At 39.5% G+C, this 22,157-nt stretch overlaps 1 protein-coding gene across 1 annotated transcript in view; it reads right to left on the bottom strand.

Moving 5' to 3' along the window:
* MYLK4 (myosin light chain kinase family member 4) overlaps positions 1 to 21,708 on the bottom strand; it is a 33,793-nt gene extending 12,085 nt beyond the window's left edge. The window contains 7 exon segments of the mRNA XM_042466032.1: positions 521 to 614; positions 3,787 to 3,892; positions 4,755 to 5,026; positions 7,328 to 7,742; positions 10,658 to 10,724; positions 20,871 to 20,906; positions 20,908 to 21,708. Coding sequence (XP_042321966.1) covers positions 521 to 614; positions 3,787 to 3,892; positions 4,755 to 5,026; positions 7,328 to 7,742; positions 10,658 to 10,724; positions 20,871 to 20,906; positions 20,908 to 21,528 — 1,611 coding nt within the window. The 5' untranslated portion in view covers positions 21,529 to 21,708.
* Positions 21,709 to 22,157: the final 449 nt, after the last annotated feature.

The following is a 22,157-nucleotide window of genomic DNA, read 5'->3' as shown; positions in this document are numbered from 1 at the left end:
ACCCACCCTCTCCAGGGCTAGGTGGGACCAGTGGACTCAACCAGAACAAGGCAGCTTCCTTAACAAAATGTTAGAATCAAATCAAAGACACAAGACTTTTAGACAAAATAAATAAATAAAAGATGAGAAAAATAAATTATAATTGACTAAAGATGTTTGAGGCTTTCCACAAAAAATAATTAAGAGAAAGATATTAGAATTAGTAAGAGTGCTTTGTTAAGAGCGTTGCCCTGACATTCAGACAGGTACAAATGGAATAGAAATAACTGCTCTCACAGTTGTGTGCACCAATATGAAAAAAAAAATCATAGTTAACCAAGGTATATGGAAGGTGGTACATCTCCCACTAATCCTTTTGTAATAACAACCTATGCACTGTTTTTAATAAGTGCATAATAACACTATAGTTACTTTCCTGCCATCTGAAACTGCTTGCACAGGTAGACAAAATCTCTGAATAATGAAACCTCACATGCAGGGATTCACTGCAAGCTCTTCTTCACACTCCAGCCACCCTTACCTTTTCCTTTACACCTCTGGCTTTTATAATTTTGGCAGCTAATGTAAGTCCTGTTGATTTTTCTTCACATTTATGCACTTGGCCAAATCGTCCCCTGGAGAAAGAAAAGAGGGAAATGTTGTTGAACCCAGGACTCATTTAACTTTTCAATTCTCTTTTGTTTTGATAAGGTTTCTTATGTCCTTTGCCTATTCTCTTCTATAAAATGATGTCCTCTGCAGCAGGTTATAGCTCCCCGATAGGACAGGAAAACATTCTCTGTTTTATATTTTTATTTAACTCGATTTAATTGTTCTAAGCTTCTGGAGTCAGGCAATACTAAGAGGCAGAGGTGCCCCCTCCCCCATGAATTTTTCTGGGAGTGGGCAGAAACAAAGCTTAAGCTGAGTGTATACAGACACTACAGAGGTCAATTGATATCCACTGGGGTTTGCTTCCAGGACCCCACATGGATACTAAAATCAGTGGATATTCAAGTCCCATTAAATACAGTGGCATAGTAAAACAGTGTCCCTTATATAAAATAGCAAAATCAAGGTTTGTGAGTGTGTGTGTGTGTGCGCGCGCGTGTATTCAAGCTGTGGATGGTGGATAAAGAATCTGTGGATACAGAGGGATGACTGTACTATGACATACCTGATCCACTCTCCTATCATTGCCGGATCAGAAGCATCCCAGAGTATCTGAGATTTGTAGGCCCTGATGATGTCATTAAGCATGAAATATTGGCACGTTCCAGATGCGCCAATAGTACATACGTTCCGGATTCCCTAACCCTAGTACATACCTAGTACGTACAAAATGGCGGTGCCCTATACACATGGGCGCCGCCATTTTGACATGGCAGACGCTTAGCGTCCACACGTCGCGGCACAGTTATGATGCCGCAAGTGCTTCACTGGGGCCTTATGGCTTCATAACCGCACCGCAAGAAGAAGCCACTTTTTGTGGCTTCTTTTTGCTGCGTGGAGGAGCCGCATGGTTTGTCCGCTGCGGCTCCTTCGCGCAGCAAACACGGGCGCCAGTAGACCGCCCTTTTTGGCAGTCTGTAAAGTATCATTGTCAACCACACTTGCTCATAGCTTTTTATTCAAATAAGAAATATTAAATCTAACAGACAGGAAAATACTTTGAATATATATTAAGTTTTCCACATTTTAACAATTTTTCAAGCACTGTTTTAACAATACATGGAAATTGTAGTCAGAAGAAAGAAACTCTGCTTTGAACAGAAAAGCTCAATTTTTCCCAGCTCTGTCTTTAACACTATTGCAGTCAAGGATGTAAATAGTGCTTATATATTTTTCATCCTTGATACAAATGGATGTTTTAAATAGATTGCCAAACTCAGTCAGAAAAATGGCCAACTAAAATTGTGATTTTTTTCATTGGCAGAGGAGATGCAAAAGATCCCCATTTTTAACACTGAAAATATTTCAGTGAAGAAAGCAGTCTGATTAGCACGAATGTCCCTATTTTTTTGTACAAAAATGCTGATCTTCATGAACCCCCCCCCCATTTTTTTTCAACAAGTGAATTTTCACAAAGTAGTCCAGACATGTGAAAAACTATTTAAACCATGCAGACCCTTTCATCATCTCAATCAGCATGGGAAAAACACTTGAAATTATTTGTTCTTTCATGTAGAAAGATTTACATCCCTAACAACGCTGTCTAAACCAAACCAGCTTTTTCAAGCAAAAAACTAAGTATTCCAAATTTTGCTTTGACTGGTTTTTCCCATTAAATAGTGCTTCTCACTGGCCATGTTCTTTTTTGAACAATGAAATTGTGGAATCTTCCCTAATAAACTAATATTTATCATAGTCATGATAATGCTATTAATATTATTCACACACTGAACAGTCAACAGCTTGTTTTAGAAGATTTCTTTTAAAAAAGAAAAAACACCAACAGCAACATTTATAAAGTGTACAACGTCTCCAAATTTTATGTAAAATATGTAAATATAGGGGGGGGAGTTTTTAGCCATTTTGCAAGTCATGGCAGAAGACTGGGAATCTGAATCTAAGGCCTGTTCCGGACGGGTGTAAATTATGTATCCAGTACATACTAGGGTTAGGAAGGGGTGTCACTTCCTGACGCCCCTAACCCTAGTACGTACTGGATACGTACAAAATGGCGGCGCCCTTCCACACGGGTGCCACCATCTTGACGTAGCGGATGCATTTTGTCTGCACACCGTGCACCGGATGTGATGCCACGAGTGCGCGACTAGCGCCTCACGGTGCCACTTCCGGGGTGCAAAAAGAAGTGCCATTTTCGGGCTTCGTTTGGCCACTGCAATTCCCAGACATCACAACCGGCAGCGCTGGCAGACTGCCGCTTTTCGGTGGTCTGTAACGCGCCTTAGTTTCAACTCAGGGTGTCCTTTGGTCAGGATTGATTTGACCTGAATTGAGCTCTAATTTGCCTTAGGAGTCTTGTACACAGCCCTAATACAATCCAGATTAAAAGAGGATAATATCCAGCATCAAAACTAACATCTGTTTACTGCATTATCAAGTGTCTTGCTGATCATTTGTTTTAGTTCTATAGTCTAAGTTCTCTAGAGAAAGCTCTAACAGCCATATTCAAAACTACAATGCTGCCCAGAATAAGAAGGTAGATACAAAAGAGAGACATGATGATGTGAATTTAAAGGAAAAAGAGGGTACTTACTTCACCTTCTGATTTTCAGAAGGGCGGTATACAAATAAAATTTTATTATTATTATTATTATTCAAAATTACTTAATAGAATCGAGAATGAATTAAGAATGTTGGTGTATCTTAAAGGGCACTATTGTCCTCATGAAGGCCAAATCTGTGCTGCAAAAATAATGCAGTTTGACACCACTTTAACTGCCATGGGTCAATGCTACGCAATCCTGGGATTTGTAGTTTGTTGGGGCCCTAGAGCTAGCTGACAGAGAAGACTAAATACCTCACAAAACAAAAAAAATCCCAGAATTCCATGGCACTGAGCCATGGCTGTTAAAGTAATGTCAAACTGCATTATTTCAGCAATGCAGTTTAGACCTAAGATTGTAAGAAAGGTGATATGTAGGCTCCCAATATGCTTCTGGTCTGAATTCAAAGTGCAGATGATGACATTCAAAGCTTTAGGTCAATTTCTTTATTCCTCTATCCTATTTGTGCAAACGCCGCCTAACATGAAATATTTGGTTATTTTAATTTCCCTGCCTTCCACCATTTATTTGAGAAAATTCCTCATTTGCTAACTATGACTTTTGTTGCACTTACCCTCCCAAAACTTCACCCTTGTGGACATGATAAAAGCTATTGATCCCCATTCTTTTTGCCGAGACGATCCGATGATCAAAAGGAGCTGGAGGTGGTGGGCTGTCATCTGAAAATAATAAGGCAAGGGGTAGTTACTGCCACATATGGCACTAAGAAATTCACATTATGCGTAATCTTCCATTCCAGAAAGCAGCACACAGGATTATTTTAAAAAGTATTAGTTTCCTGATTCGGAACAAGTGTGTTATTATGGGAGTGTGTTATTATGACCACTGTTAACCTAGGTTCACTCCAGAAATGCTTATCAGGATTTGATCCATGGCTTCCCTACATTTGGCTGTTGTTGTGTGCCTTCAAGTCATTTTGGACTTTTGGTGAATCTAAGACAAACTTTTTACAGGTTTACGTGGCAAGATTTATTTGGAGGTGGTTTGCCATTGCCTTCTTCTGAGGCTGAGAGAGTGTGATTTGCCCAAGGTTGTCCAGTGGGTTTTCATGGCTGACAAGGAAATACTGGTCCTATTCCAATCCTCTAACTATTACACCTTGCCAGCTCATATATTTCAGTAATGACTGCACTTGAAAAGATGGTAGACACCTGAACACTATAGAGGCAAATCCTGGACCTGTTTTAATAATATTTTGTACTAATTGTGATTTGAATGGATGCAAACACATAAAAGCATTTCATCACATAGTACTACTGGTGCACATTGCTCCAAGAGGCAGTTATTAGCTGTTTTATTAGGAATCCAGGATATAGCTCAATGAGACCATCTACAAGCAAGTTATGTGACCCACCCAACCACAACACACAAATAATTGTAAAACAAAACAAGAAACGACAAGTCTTCTTTACCATGCTTTACCACAGATGCTCCTTGTAAGAACATGCAGGCTTGTTTTAAAAAAACATTCATTTTGCTGAGGGGATGGGGTTAATGTATTTTTAAAGCCATGTTTTTTACCTATTACACAAATGTTTTCTATTGATGTTTCCTGATGTTCTTTCTTCTTCTTGGCTTCAGAATTAGATCCCCCTTTTTTGTCTGACACACTGGGTTCTACCTTACTTGACTTAGTTGGTTCTTTTGATTTGAGTCCATCATTGATTTTTCCCACATCTACCCTGCTCTTTTTGTTGACATCTTTAGCAATTTTTTTGTCAAGCACAAGACGCTTACTGCTGGTGGTATCTTCATCCTTCAGAGGGAATGAGGCTTTTCCAGGGTGTTTATGCCTACAGGACAAAATGTACATTATTTTAGTGCCATATTTCAGGGGGAAAGGTGGTATAGAAGAGAAAAGAAAGGTTCACATCAAGCAATGCGGAGGAGTTTACATTTTAGCCAGTGGTCCCCAAACTGCCTTTTGGACTTCAGCTCACAGAAGCCTCAGCCATGTTGGCCAATAGTCTGGGATTCTGGGAGCTGAAGTCCAATAGCCTTAAAGAGCACAGTTTGGGGACCAATCGACTTATCTTCTGGAAGAAGGTATTATGACATTCTTTTCTGTAGAACCAGAACCATTTTGAAATTAACTGGAGGCATGAGACGCAACAAGCATATGGTGTCTTCACCAGTGCTTTTTCCATTTTCACTAGTTATATGTACTGTTGTCCTCTTTACACAAGCCTACAATGCACTGTGGAATGCATTCTAGTTTCCACAGCCCTCTTTTGGAAGCAGGCATGGTAGAATGGAATGATGGTCCTTATCACATGAACCCTGTTCTCGTCACAATCATGCAAATAAATAAAAATGCAAACATACCAGTTTCAAGAGCAGCCATTACTGCACATCTTCACAATCGCACGACTGAGGCTGCCACCACCATTGTATTCTGTTCCACACTCCCCCTAACCCTCCACCTCCCTGCCCTATGCCATACCCAACATGCTTTTCATTTCATTTTATTTTTTAACCACAATTCTGCAGTTCTGGTAATGCAAATGAAGGGCCTGAACAGACAAGCATAAAGAGCCGACTTTGGGGTAGAGTTAGGGTGTGACATCCGCACACCAGCCACCCTGCCACCACCCCCATGCCACCCCCATGCCACCCACTTGCCAGATGGTAGGCGGCATCATGCTGCTTCTTAGGTACAGCTCTTACATGTGCTGTGCCGAAAAAGTGGTGAAAAGTGCCGCAGCAGCAGCTAGGCCACCGTTTCTGCCTCTTTTAACTCCGGAGGGATGTTGCACAGTCTAACGGCTGCGGCATCCCTCCGGAGTTAAAATGGGCGCCTGCAGACTGCAATTTTCGGGCTGCCTGTACCGCCCCTAAGTTAACAGATAAGAAAAATAAGAAACAAAAAAGCAAATCAGGCTGCTTTGGAATAGTGAGGGGGGAGGGAAGACAAGGGGAGAGGAGGAGACTGTGATACCACATAACTGCTAATCTCACAACTGTAGCAGCCATGACGTTTTGCATTTGAAGAGTCCTGGGACTGCTGCACAATTGGGAGCAATCGGCAGGTTTCCCTGTCAATTAATTTATCATTTGTCTTCCCAGGTCCATTTTATGGCCTAAATACTCTAGAGGCATAAGATCCTCTCTGATGATGGAAGCTAAGCAGGATCACCTCTGGTTAGTAACTGGAGGGGAGAGCACCAATGAATACCAGGTGCTGTAGGCTATATTTAGCAAAAAGAACTAGTACAGCCACCTCTGAATATTCTTTGGCTAAGAAAACCCTATGAAATTCATCATAAGTCATCATACGTCAACAGATGACTTGAAGTTACACAAACACATACAGAGACACACATTTAATATATAGTTATTTTATGGTAGAATATTATACTTTATACTAACAGTAAAAAAACAAGAATGAATCAACAAAGATTATTGTCAAACTCTTAGAATTTTGTCATTGTTCATTTATTTTAGTTATATTAAGCACGGGAGAACTTCGTTTTTAAAGGCAATTAAAAAGCTGTGTATGATGTATGGACTAGGGATATAAATACTAATGTAAAGTCGAAGGCTTTCATGGCCGGCATCCATAGTTTTTTGTAGGTTTTTCGGGCTATGTGGCCATGTTCTAGAAGATTTTCTTCCTGTTTTTCGGGCTATGTGGCCATGTTCTAGATGATTTTCTTCCTAGGTAGAAAATCTTCTAGAACATAGCCACATAGCCTGAAAACCCCCACAAAAAACGATATAAATACTACATCCTTCATAGGAAAAGACACCGCAACCCCAGTTGAAAAAAGTGATCAGCTACCTCAGGATTTTCCACATCTCAGTGCCTGGAACTTAGGTCTATAGGAGAGGCTCAACTTTGTGTCCCACCAGTAGCAGAACTACATTGTGGGAAGAACGGGAGAGGGCCTTCTCTGTGATGGCACCCTAGTTGTGAAATGTGAACAATATTTGAAAAAATTCAAAAATCTTTTTATTTAGCCCAGTAGGGGGAAAAGTTTTGAAATAGGCTTTGCATTGGCTTCATCAGGCCCTGCTACTAATGTATTTAACTATCAGTTCATAACACTCTAGGAACAAAGAAGAAGAAATACAATACATTATCTAAAACATACTCCACATTGTGATCCTGGCTCTTTGATGGACTATCAACATCTTCTGATGGGGCATCACTTTGGGATATAGTTTCCAGTTCTTCCCTTTTGTCATCCCTGTTGGCATCTGTTCTTTGACCATCCTTTTCCAGTCCCTCTGAACTTTCTTCAGACTCCTCATTCCTCTTACCAAGTCCCAAAGTGTCACCCTTGGTATTCAGGGCACTTTGTTTATTACTTGTTTCTTTGGCATTTGCTTCTGCCTGGCTTTTTTCTGTGGTCTTCTGAAGAGGGCTTGTCCAGTGGCTTTCCTCTGCCTTTCCCTTTAACTCGTGACTAAGAGATTTGGAGGAAACTTTTTGAACAAAAAATGGACTGGCCTTCTCAGTGTTCTCTTTGTTGAGCTGATGGACTTTTCCTGTGTCATCAGATTCTTCTGGAACCAAAGAGAAAATACTAGTGAAAGAAGGACTCACATAGCCAGCATCATTTCAGTTACTTATAGAACAGCTACCTACTTTTCCCTCTGGAAAACCAGGGATTTTCCAGAAAAACTATATCCATTACCTGAGTTTAGGGGCAAAGGCTCCTGTTGCATCTGGGGAAGCTGGTTGAAACTGGACATAAAAATCCAGATTGCTAGCTACCAACCTGAACATCAAGCACTATATATCTAATATGTGAGTAGAATAAATGAATCTATTAGCTAGTTGCATCAAGAACTTTTTATTATTATTTGTTTTACTTGGCTAAAATGATCTAATCTAGTATATACTTTGTAACTCTTATGTGTGAGTGAAGGGAAGGTGTATGTAAAAAGACATCCTTTTGCAATGGAGATTTTTTAATTAGAATAAAGCCTTTTTCCTTTAAAACTACAGTACTTCTATCACTCACACTGTGTCATTTTGCTCAGTTTGTTATCTGACCAGTGTTGGGCAGAGGGGGGGGGGGAGTCTATGCAGCCTCAGAGATGGAAATTAAGCCCAAAGCAACTTGCTACTGATTTACTAGGTGAAAGGGAGGGTCAAATTAGTAGTGGTGGCTGCATAATTTGTTTAGATGGTCTCAGGGGGTCCCTTCAGCTCAGGAAGAGGCAGGAGGGGGACCCAAAAGAGCCTCAAAGAGCATGAGGGACATTTTGCCATGTTTTGTACCCTTCTTGGACTCATCTTAGGCCTAGTAGAGGCCATTTTTAAAGCAACAGAAAGTGACATGTGTTCACTTTCCAGTTTAGACTAAAGGGGGCTTCTCCTGCACCTAAAAGTGCCCCAAAATGCCCCCATGCCCCCTAAAGGGTATTTAGCGGTTTTTCGACAGAAAATTCTTTTTAAAAACGTGATCCCTGTAGGGCTCTTGGGGCTACACAACCACCCTGTGGGCTGTATGTAGCCAGTCGGCTGTACTTTGTCCACCCCTAATCTAGTTAGACCTGTTGGTTTAGTGGGGCTCACTCCCAAGTGAATATAGGATTGCAAAGCCCAAATGTTACTGAAGAGAGATGAAAGAAGGGTGTGGGTTCAACAGTGAGTTTTTGTCCCCTGCAATGTATAGTTATATCCCCATACTATTGCTTATATGGACAGTCTACACGAGGGCTGGCCTGCTATTAGAAAGAATGAAGCAGCCATAAAAAGGCAGCAAAGAGTTGTTAAATTTGATATTTTTGCATGTTTATTGCTTGAGGTGTATAAAGCACTTGAGGGATTCTCTGCTTGCTATGCCAAAATAACTTACCTGCAATTTGACTTAGGTGTGTAGCAAAATATCTTGGCCCAGTTTAACCACAAAAGTAGGTTCTTCAGCATTCTTATCAAAATATTGCTCAGAAGATAGTTACATGTTGCTTCAAAAAAGTTCTAGAAGCTGGCACTACTCCGATGGCCAATTCATACTTAATATTTTGTACTTGAATACAGAACACGTGACAGTCCAACTTTGAATTCATTAACGTAAGGATGATTTGTTCATTCAACCACTCAGAATACATTCACATTTTTGTCCAAATTATAAATAAAAGCTATTTGTCTACATTCATTCTCATCTAAATTATTGCACGCACACACACACACATACATATATAGACACTTTTGAATTAATCTGACATAGTGCCTTTTGTATATACTACAAATTTTGTATATACTACAAATAAAGCCCTACATGGCTTGGGCCCGAGTTACTTGAGGGACCGCATCTCCCCATATAATCCAACCTGCACACTCAGAACAACCGGGAAGAACTTGCTGGAAATCCCACCTTCTAAATATGTTACTACATCCCAGATGGCCTTCTCAGTAGCGGCCCCACAAATCTGGAACAGTCTTCCCGAGGAGCTCTGCCTCATCACCCCCCTGGAAACATTTAAAAAGAGGCTTAAAACCTTCCTCTTCTGTCAAGCTTTCCCCTCTGGAAAATGAAGTTGTGTATTTTGATCCCATCGACTCTCTGCCTCGCCCTATTGAATGACTGTTTTAGATTTGTATAGTGTATATTGTGTTACTGGTTTTTATCTATTTTTATGATGTGTTTGTAACTGGTTTTAATTTTGTGTAAACTGCTTTGATCTTTTGGAAACGTGGTATATAAATAAAATTTATTATTGTTATTATTAAATTTAAGAAGAAGAAAACAACAGTCCCTAAAACGTACAGTGGTACCCCGGGATACGAATTACCCAGCTTACGAATTTTTCGGGATACGAAAAAATCCCATAGGGATTTATTGTTTCGGCTTACAAAGGTTTTTTCGGGTTACGAAAAAACCTCGGCGCTATGCCGCCACCGGAGGGCAGCAGAGAGCTATTTTTTTCCATTAGCGCCTATGGCAATTCAGGTTACTAAGGTTTTTCGGGTTACGAAATTAGCCGCGGAACGAATTAATTTCGTAACCCGAGGTACCACTGTATTGTGTATACTTCCTTGCTTCATTGTAGACTGATAATAAAGTTATCCTAAGACCTTCCTTGTAGTGAACAAAACAACCTCAACCACAGTGTGCGAACAAACAGATAATTTGCTGGGGATGATCTGTATAATTCTGTCTCAAACATTTAAATACTGATTGTGGAATTTTCTAATCTGGTAAGTGGCTGATCTGATTACAGGAATAAATAGAGACAGTGCTGGCACAAACAGTAGCTTGTAACAAAATGAACTGGTTTAGAGGTGTAGACTTGCCACAGGCCCCATGGGCAAGAGGCCAAGGTTGAGAAATTCCATCCCAAAATGCCCATGGTTAAAATTCCCCATCACCACCACATACACATAGACACTAGTTCCTGTCTCTAGGAGCAACACTGCATTAACAATGGCCCTGGTTTTAGTTAAGAAGTTGAAGACAAAGAAAACTAACCTGATGAATCAGGAGGTTTCTTCTTTTTTATTGTAGGTTTTGTTCCCTTTGCAGTCAGATACTTTTCCTATGAGAAGAAAAGCAGACATTTTAGGCTCAAGATTTCATATCCTATTTCCATTGTAAAAATTTGCATTTCCTTCTCTAGACACAGATTTTTCTATAGCTTCAAATCAAAATTTGGCTCAGGCAACATCTTAAGTTATATTGGAATTTTATCACCATGAATGGAATTCTGTGATTTTGCAGCTGGAACATACTTCTCTGAACTGACAGGTATTCCTTTAAGGCAGGCATCCACGAATCTACAGTCCCAAAAGAATAATGGCATCTGTTTATTTGATGGGAAGGTATGTGATGACTCCCACAAACTCATGCATTTGTGGTCTAACTGTGCCCAAGGACCATATTTATTATTTATTGTATTCCTCCTTATATGCCTCCTCAAGATAAGATTTGGTCAGAATGTCTACTATGGAGCAGCCTATGAAACATCTGTCCCCTCCTTTCTGATATGGATAACCATGAGTTACATAAAGCTGATGCTTTTGCTGCAGTAGCACCAAAAATAATAAGTAAATCAGAAATTAATGTACTTTTAAAAATTAAACTAAATTGACAATGTTCACAAAATCCCGATTATTTTATTAGCTGATTTGTCACAGTTTCACCCTCTCCTGTCTCCATCTGTTCTGTGATGACCAACCACTACAAGCAAAGAGCTAAATTCTACGCAAACTATGAAGTGTTTCACTGAAGTCAGCAAAGTATATTCGGCCCTTTTTATACACAGATTTTTTATACACAGATTCAAGCATCCAGGGCAGGGGTAGGCAACCCTTTTGAGCCGGGGGCCGGGTTGCTGTCCCTCAGACAACTGGGGGGCCGAAGCCATACAATAAATAAATAAATAATTTTAAATAAATAAATAAACCGGGACAAATGTAGGACAAAATTTTCAAATGGAGGGCACTTTTAAATAAAAAATGGAGGACACGTGAAAAAATTGGCTGATTTTTTTAAAAATGTTAATATAAATGCATGTTTCTGAGGCTTCTATAGACAATTGCCCCACCATGCTCCTTGCGCGAGACGCTAAAGGCCCCGGCGGCAATCAGTGGCAAGACCGGGCTGGGGCTGGTCCCAAGGCCTCGCCGGGCCACAGGTTGCCTACCCCTGATCCAGGATTTGAAAATGTTAAAAAAAGAGTATACATTTCAAATATCAAATGGATTTTCCATTTTTTATAAGGGCCACCATTTTGCTATGGCATTATATTTAATGGGACTTGAGCATCCACGGATTTTGTTATCCACAGGGGATCTTGGAACCAAACCCCAGCGTATAACAAGGGTCCACTGTAACAACAAGCAGTAGCAGCAACAGACGAAAGAACAAAATTGAGTTTGAGACAGTCAGTTGCAATGTGCATTGGAAAGCATAAAGTAGGCTAGTTGCTTTAAAAACTATTATTAACCACACAGTCCTATACATATCTACTCAAAAGTAAATATCAATGGGCCTTACTACAGACAACCAAAGGTCTGGCTGGTTCTTTGAAGCCAATATGTGAAACTGCAATCTTAGGCAGGTTACAGACCACCATTTAGGACACGCTCCGTGCATCCTAGGATTAGGAAGGGTCGCCCCTTTCTAACCGGCCCCATTCCTAACACGTTCAGAGCGCGTTCTAAATGGCAGCACCCATCCACATGGGCGCTGCCATTTTTACACCGTGGACACTGTGCGTCCAGACATGGCGCGGCGGAAGGGACGCCACGAGTGCACACCTCACGCCTCGCGGCGCCACTTCTGGGGGCCAAAAAGGTCTGGCCGCTGGGGCTTCCCACTGCAGCTAATGGCGATGGCAGCAGACCTCCCGCTTTAGGCCGGTCTGTAATGCACCATAGCTTCCTTGTTCTTTTGAATCCCACAGTAACAGCTAGTGGCTTCCAAGTCAGGGCCATAAGCTACAGTCACACTGCAGTATCCAAATTACTTTATTTAGGAAACATGCATCACAATATACTATTCTCTATATATTTGCGGTTTTGAGAACTTTTCTTAATTGTCCTTTTCATAATTAGAATATTCATGAATATTCTACACACATTACAATTCTTCAGCTAATGACCAAAAGAAGGTGATTTGGCTATAACAATAAGCTTTTTTCCAGACTTCTTAACATTTTTGTCAAATTTCAAATATATAACCATGATAGTTAGGTATTCAAAAAAGAATAACACTTTTCTGAGTATATTCATATGTTATGTCTGGTATTTCTTTTTCTACCATTTACAATGTCACAGTGACACCTACAGAAAAGCAGAACAAATTAAGTAATATTGCAAAACCTAGGTGCATCCAACATTTATTCACCGTATCTGTACATACAAAGACAGAATAAATACAGAAATGAAAGTGCCAGTCACTGAGACTAGAACTGTATGCTTAATAAAACCAATTGGACTTAACATGATTTGATTCGGAGTAAACATTTATAGGACCAGATTGCAAATCAAACATCTGACTGAAGCTGAATTCATGAGAGTCTTTGCTTGGAAATAAGTTGAATTGAAACTGGCAGTCAGAAATGACTTGAAGACACACAAACACACAAAAAAGAATGGATGGCTAAGCAATGCTGTCATCTAAATGTTGATGTGCAGGCACTCAGCTAGAGATATCAATCTTTGTAAATTTTGTTCTATGAATAATTTTACAATTTTTCTCATCACTTAGAAAATTGTTGAAAATAGAGAAGTTATTGAAAATTATTCACAGTTCAAGACTTATTTTCACACAACCCTAAATGCAAACAGGTCTTTCCTCACAGAGAAAAATTCATTTTCAGAGCAGAAAACAGTATTTTCTGTACCAAAACAATACTTTTCCCCAGATAAAAAGTTTCCTGTATAGAAAACAGTAATGTCTTCAAAGAAAAATTATTTTCTATTCAGAAAACACTGTTTTCTATATAATAAACTAATTTTGGGGTTGAAAATACTCTTTCCTCTAGTATAAAATTGTACATTTTTTATTCAGAATAAGCTTCGAACTGCAGTGATTCTTGCCAGTCTAGGATTCTTCTCTTATGTGTTTCCTGAGATTTGAGAAAATCATATTTAACCATTTTTTTACATATTTTAAAAATATTCTTCACCCCAACTCATGACAGGCAACCTGCAAAGTAGAGTTTATGTATGTAAGTGGCAGGTAGCTGTATTGATCCATATAAAACAAACTAGTTCCAGCAGTCTTCACCTTCAGCTGAAGCAGTTATTTGTAAAGCTAATGGGTCATAACTGCATATTAGAATCAAGGATAACACAACAATATTGCTTTTGCTGGGAAGATCCGTCTCTCAGGTTGTGTGGTAGGAGGACTGCAATAATTTCAGAGATAATAAAGTTGTTTGAAGGGGTTGCACGGCTGAGATGATTGTCCTTTCATATATATATATATATATATATATATATATATATATATATATCTTCTAGTACTTTAATCCTAGCTCCAATACACCACTGTGACCAAGTCTGATCAGAATGTAGTCATGTAGCTCTGGTGCCTCATCAAATTAAAAAATCTCAGGTCTTTTTAGGATAGAGACATGGAAGTTAAATTGATGACAAACTGCTTTATTTCTGCAGTGTGGATGCACCCCTTTTTTCCTGAAATATCATCTAAAAGATATCACATGTAGATATTTTGCCCTGAGCCAAACTCATAGTTCTTTATATAACTACTACATGCAAGTACTTTGCCTTTGCCAAAGTGACTATAAATCTGTGAAATATCCATAGCTAGTCTGAAGATCAACAGTAGGCCCTTGGTATCTGCTGGGTTTTGGTTCCAGGTTCCCTCATGGGTACCAAAATCCATGGATGTTTATCTCCATTACATACAATGGCATAGTAAAATGGTGTCCCTTACATAAAATGGCAAAATCAAGATTTGCTATTTGGAATTTATATATTTTTGAAGTCTTTTCAAGCCTTGGGTGGTTGGATCCATGGATAAGGAATCTGTGGATATGAAGGGCTTGCTGCATTTAAATTCTCGCCATCTCTGAAAGGATATAGTTCCAACTCAGGGTTTGTTGTTCACTTGCTGTTTGTGAACACTGCACTTTTGTTTAACCCAGGCTTCCCCAACATTGGTCCCCATGCTGTTGCTGGACTACCATCATCCCCAATTGCCTATGTCCAGGGATAATGAGAATTGTAGCCCAGCAACACACTGGGGACCAAGACTGGGAAAAGCTCCAATCTAACCCAGCAAAATATTTGCTTTTAATTACCACTTTCTCTTAAGCAAACAGATCACATTTTACTTGGCAGCAGCAGAGCAGGTTGCATTCAAAGAGGAATGGGTGTTGTACTGTGCTGAGCTGAACAGGGTCTTCTTTCTCTATGGTCTCTGGCGGCTCCTTCTAGAACATTTTTGACTAAATCCTTGCTAGGGCAATTTGTTCTTGGAGCTGCCCAGGCAGAAGAACTACCTTTAACTCTGCTCACAATGAGTTCCCTTTCTCAGCTGCCACAATCTGATTCCATGCTTGGGAGAACATGTTTGAAGATATATGTAATGAAAAAGGGCAGGAATTAGACATTAAGGCATCATTAGGCATATATATACTTTTAGTAACATTTTAAGATTCAGACTAATATTAAGTGGGAGAGTTTTATGAACACCTGACTCCTTTTATAAAAAGAAAGGTTGAATTCCTTCTTTATGCACCACCAGGAGTAACCTGGCAAAGTTTCTGATATTCGGCTTTCATTTTTTTTCATTCACCTAATAAAACCCTTTGATTTTCTTCCCATTGCCAGAAGCTCTATAATGAAGGTTTTCATAAAGCTGCCTGAAGCATTTACCCTTTATCATCCCATCAGGTTGAATCTGGTGCCAAATGGGACTGTTTGTTGGCTTCACTTCAACTGCACTTAACAGGGGAGATTATATATGGAATATATTATATATTACATATGGAAATTTGCATTTGCAAACACTATATTGCCTGCACATGAGTGTTTATATAGGGTCTGCCTCAAAAATACCCTAAGAGATTTATTAGGCTCAGATATCTCACTTCTCTGTCAATCCCTTTAATAGTTGTGGCTGAGATACCTAATCTGAGTGATGATGCCAAGCACTTCAGTATGTCATTCCCAGCCAAACTTGTCAGGGATGATGGGAGTTGTAGCTCTTCACCTCTGGCTCAAACTCACCACCTTGTTACGCACCAGCGCTGACCAGTTTTGGTCAGTGGTTAAAGCTTTGCTCTAAAGCAGCAGTTACAGAGAATAGGCTGAAGACCCTGACAAACTCTCCAAGCCTTCTCACTCTTGCTTCCACAGAAGTCTTCCCACTTCTTCAGGATCCAGCTGGCTCTTGTATCTTCACCCAAGACACCAGACAACTCAGTAGTCTTATATAAAAGATCTACTTTATTCTACTATATACAGCTCCAAAACTATCCAACACAACTCCTCACTACTACTACCCACAAAATACATTGGGATTCATAGCCATTATTATAGTCATTGGAAAAACACCACCCACTCTTGTCAGTTTCCACCCAGTGGGTGTGTACAACCATTTCATTGGTTCTCTTGGTTCATCCCATAATTAATGATTTCATCATCTCAGCCTTGTCCACTTAACAATTCTCAGGTGTGTTCAATTATCCACTTTGCATTTCTGTCCTTGGCATTTAGGACTTGTTAATTACATTACCTTTTACACCTGTGTGGTTTCTAATTGCTTCTGCTGAGTCATCCTGACTCTCACATACAAGTTTTATTTCTTTCACTGTATATCCCATGTTGCATTTTCCTTAACAAAACTAACATTGTGGATTGTGATATATGAGCACCAAAATGAGAGGGGCTTGTCTTTCCTAAGACCAAGCAATGTGCAACTATACCAAAGCACAAAAAGTAAGTACATACTTAGTTGCATACAATAACGCTCTTGAATTTAACCACTGTGCTGTGGGGGCACAATGGTTAAATGCCAGTACTGTAGCCATTCACTCACAAGCCACAAGCTTGTGAATTCAATACCAGGCAGGGACTCAGGGTCGACTCACCCTTGCATCCTTCTGAGGTCACTAAAATTAGTGCCTAGCTTGTTGTAAACTGTTTAGGGAGTGCTTAGTAAGTGCACTGATTAGTAGTACTGAAATGCACTTGCTATTGCAATTGCTATTGCTAATATAACTAAAGTTGGACAATAAAAACACAAAAAGTAACCACATATGTTTCTATAAAAGGTGGCCAGATGTTCATATATAATTTGATGTTTTGGCCACTCCTAGAGAACACCCATTTTCTAATGATTTTGGAATGACTTTGGAATGCTTATTTTGCAAATAAAATGGGTGATTTGTTTTTGCATGATAATTTGTGTTTTTACATATTTTCAATGATTTTTTTCTTTTGATTCTTTTCATTCATTATTTTGCAAAAGTCAACAGATGCACATGCACACACACAACCTCCTCCCCTTCCCACAACTGCTGGCCTTTTCACTCTAATGCAGGGACAAAAACATCTTATGGAAGTTGACATTTTTTTTATTTTAATGAAGGGGTGCCTCATCAAACTGAGACATTCTTTGATGTCAAGGCCAACAAAAAATGCAAATATTATTTACATCCCTATTATGTGAATCTCTAATCACTGATCTCATTGTATTTGAACATCTCTTAGTCTGTATTAAAGCCACTGAGAAGACAAAAATTACCACACATCTCCTCCCTCCCCAGTGGAATATATATCTCTACAACACAGGCCTCATTCAAATGAGTATTAACCATATTTTATGAAATGCACTCATTATTTGCATCTTGGTGTAAAAAATAAATAAATGTATATGTTTATGTTGTTGCTGTTGCTTATTATTATTATTTATTCAATACTTTGTTTCACAAAACATATGGTAAGCATTGTGGATAGTATCTATACCTCTAACCACAACATAGCTTTGAATATGGCTTAGATTTATCAGTAGCTCTGTTGAAAAAACACCATGTTTTCATTCCCTGTGGATTGGATGATGAGATTCTAATTGCCAATTGTACTCAGAACAACAGTAAATATCAGGCCTAACATGACAGGAAGTCTCAGCAAAAGCAATAGACAAGCCCAGCTGTAAGGTATAACCAAGAGTTCCTTCTGTTCCTTGTTCAACAAAACTTGAATTACAACCTGGTTACACTTAACATCATACAGATGCATGCTTAGCAAATCCAAATGATGTATCTTTCTAAAGAATAGTTAGACTGATTCTAGATTCTGTTGAAATATATACTTTTCTCTACATCAGGAATGGAAAAGTTATGGATCTCCAAATGGTGGTGAACTGTTGATCGTATCCGCCCTAGCTAACACAACAAAGAAAGAATATCTAAATACTCCAGAGCCCAGAAGCTTACACTCCTTGATTTTTGGAATTTCTGCAGCTGTAAAGGGACCAAACCATGCTGTTTGGTTGACCTTTTGGGTGATTCAGAAGTGATGTGGGTCACTTCTGGTCACCTCTTTAGCAGACCCTCCAACAACGACAGTCCTGATTAATCCTCAGTTGTCTCACTTTTTCATCTGCTTTTAAAATCTCCAGTTTCTCTCTCATCCTCCTACTTTTCCTGTCTGAATGCATTGGCTGTTCTGTCTCCTCACTTTTGTCTTTCCATCTTCAGACTAGGAAGCAAAGAAGAGAGCCAAGAGAGCAAAGGAAGCAGAATAGGAAGCAAAGAAGAGAGCCAAAAACAAAAAGGAGGAAGAAAGCAAAACTGGGAAGCTTCAGAGAATGTGAATAGGCTCTTACAGGGATTTGGACCCCCATGAGATGCCCAGTAATGCCTACTTTTGATCAGACTTACTAAATGTACAGCATCATTAACAGTCTCTCCGACCTTCCCACACCCTAAGCTATTCATCATACCAAGACTTGGTATGCCTTTAAGTACATAATACAGACAAATAATGTTGGGATTAAAAGACAACACTCACAGAAATATTAGCCAAGGTTTACCATTTTATGTGTCTTTCATTTCATTGGGAGGGGGAAATATTATTTATTTTTAAAATAGTTAGAAGTCTTGACAAGGTGGCTTGCAACACATATGAACTGCAAAATCATAGTTAAAAGATAAGTGTGTGCTTGTCTCCTGCTTAAATCATTGGGACTTTATTCTATATAAATCCAGCAGTTGTTGTTAACTGCCATCAAGTCAGTTTTGACTTATGGTACTCTATGAATAAGAGACCTCTAAGCCACCGTATCACCAACAGCCCTCAGGGCTGTGGCTTCCTTGACTGTCTATCCATCTGGATTGTGGTCTTCCTCTTTCCCTACAGTAGTAGTACCTTCTATCAGATTAGGGCTGCATCTGCATTGCAGAAATAATCCAGTTTGACACTATTTTCACTGTCATGGCTTAACGTTATAGAGTTCTGGGAGTTGTTGTTTTGAGAGTTATTTAGCCTTCTCTGTCAGAGAGTTCTGGTGACACAACAAACTACAGTTCCAGCACTCAGCCACAGCAGTTAAAGAGGTGTCAAACTGGATTATTTTTGCAGTGTAGATGCAGCCTAGCTGTAACTGTTAAATTATCTTCATATGATAAGAACCTGGTATCTTCAAACAGCTTATAAGTTTCATGGCTTCATTAATTTGTATATGTAATTTTCCCCATTTAGTTATTTGTAATTGAGATAGTGCTTACAAAGGTACCCAGACACATCAGGGAACCTTGGCCGAAATTACTGAAAGGAAACACTTAGCAAGCTGATGCCTTGCTGCTGACCAGACTCTCTTGGCCTTTATTGAATTACATATGTTTATTCCAGCCATGTTTTCTGTAACAAGGAAGTGAGGCTGTCTAAAGATAATGGTTTTGTAAAGTACCTTAGTTCAACAGTGGTAAATGGGACAGTAGCCAAGAGGGTGGATTGCAAAGCAGCCAAGTATTATCCACAATTTCTCTAAGCTACAAGCTTACTAGGATGGTGTGTCACTATTGTCTCAGTCCCAATTTGACTACTATGGAAATGGCGATGAAGATTCGCTCAGAGACATTTTAGTTTAGTGAGACAAAGGCCAGTATCCAATCGTAAATTCTGCTGCTTCTGTCAACAGATAATAGAAGAGCAACCTCATTCCCTCCTGCAGCCTCAAGTGTGTCCTAAAAAAACTGGGCTGGGAAAGCCTTTTGGAATAGATTTTCAGAGCCTTGGAAGGCAGCAAGGGAGTGAGGAGGAAGTTCTATCCCTACAGGTAAAAACAGTGGAACCCAGCAGAAATATTGTACTGGATCCAAACCTATGTATGTAAAAGTTCTGGGAACCTTTCACACTACACAGTGATAGTGCAACAATCTATAGAATTTTGGGATTTAAAGTTTAAGAAAGAACATTTAGAATGCTCTACCAGAGAGCTCTAGTGCCTCACCAGACTACAAGTCCCAGGATCCCATAGGGATCTACCACAGCCCTGGTAGTTAAAAGTGGAATCACAGTGCTATAAATGTGGTAGGATGAAATGTTCTTTGGAACACTTTAAATATACAAATATACAGATACTTTAAGCATGCTGTACAAAGTGGTATTGTGATTATTACCTCTCAATTCAGGTAGTTATCTTTTAGTTATGTCACCCATTGGTTTAGGTCACCAATTTAAAGCGATTCATTTCCCCCCACCTGCATTTCAGAATCCACCTGAAGATGAAATGGATCTAAAAATATCCCAAAGGCCCACCCATGGTTTAGGGTTTTGTGCAAATCGAACCATTAACTAGTAGTTAACTGTATTATTGTAATCATTGGCATCATCCAGCCCACACAAGCTTGTTGAAGAGACTTCATAACTGGTTCCTATAACAGATAAATTCTAGCAACTTTCCAATGAGAAATTGGAAATAAGTTCTAATCAGTGCTTGGTTAGAACTCAGCTGTACTCAAATTGATGAAATTTTGTACAGGTAGGATAACAAGACATCTGCTGTAGTCGTCCTTTATAGAATGAATGCACTGTGAATTAAAAGTTATGAGAAAGCCAGCAAGTATCATTAGTTGAGTATGACTTTTCACTGGTAACAAATTCTAATTTTGTGCATTCCCCCACCCCATGCATAGCTGAATGCAAAGTAATGCCCAACGAGGTCAATACAGAAAAAGCATTAATTGCATGGCTGGGCTCACCTTCTCATTCCATTTGCTGAACAAGAGTTCTTTTTTTGTCTGAGAATGTCTGCATCCTGAAAAGATTTCCAGATCTATCTTTTCTCAAATAGCCACCAACTCTAAGAAACTTACGAGAAGTTTCATTTCTGCGCATTAAGTCTGTGATGGTCGAAGTCTTTAATTTTTCTACCAAAGAGCCAACAAGCTGCTGTATGCCCAGCACAATATGCTCCAGTCCATCAAGTCTTTTGGATTGTTGTTCTGCATTCTTACTCATATCAGAGAGCTTTTTGTTGATTTCTATGCACAATATGCTCACATCTGATTTTTCAGACGTTACAGTGGATACTCCAACTCCAGAGTTTTTCCCCTTTCCCTTCAAGAGTTCAATGTTTTCCCCCATTGAATAGATTTCCTGAGAAACACAATCCAGCTTCTGAAGAACATTGTTTTGCATTGTCAACAATGTGTTTATTTTCTGATCCAAGGAAACAACCTTCACATCCAGCCCATTCATGTTTTCAGGGCAGCTGGTATCTTCTCTTGGAAATGGGTATATAGGAGAGGGTTCCTCTTCATAAGCAGGATGCTGGTTCTTTAAAGCATTTGGGTCAAATATTTTGGCCAAGGAGTTTACCACAGATGAAGAAGATGTCTTCTTGCTGGAGGTAGTCATTGTGCCTGTTTACACAGATGCACTGTTAGTGGAAGAAAAGAACATCTTCTGAAATTTCTTCACCCAGTTTCTTAAGGGGCTGGATGGTCAGCTTGCTAAATTCAGCTCATTTCATTCCAAAGGAGTCCCATAAGGTGAGGAAACAACCAGAGTCGTTGGGAGGAAATATGATAAAATATAATGAAGGTCCAGGCAGACATTGCAGGGCATCCTAAATGCAGTTGTACTCTGTGACGTCAGCTGTCAGAGGAGGGCAGAAGAAGTATTTGCACCCAAGGGGAATTTGACACCATAAAGGCTATGAGACATCTGAGAAACCAAAGAGGCAATAGACACTTTGGCAGCAGCGCGGCCACTTGTGAGAGATATGCATCTGGTATTCAATTGGATCCCACATCTGAGCAAAATAGGAACCCCTAAAGGGGAAACTAAATTTGGGTGCTTGAAATTTTTACAGCTTAATGCTAATTGTTTGGATTAAAGCACCAGTTGCTTAGCTTTAAAAAAAACCAAAAAAAAAAACCCTTTGTCCCCCATCCCAGAGGCATATTCTATGCAAACAGCCTGTAAGTTTGGAAAGCTATATACATGCATACAGCATCATAGATGTGTCAGGCTATTTTTCTCTC

Source organism: Sceloporus undulatus, chromosome 4, assembly GCF_019175285.1.
Source record: "Sceloporus undulatus isolate JIND9_A2432 ecotype Alabama chromosome 4, SceUnd_v1.1, whole genome shotgun sequence".
NCBI lineage: Eukaryota > Metazoa > Chordata > Lepidosauria > Squamata > Phrynosomatidae > Sceloporus > Sceloporus undulatus.
The sequence above is the reverse complement of the archived record's forward strand: the minus strand, read 5'-3'. Positions and strand labels throughout refer to the sequence as shown.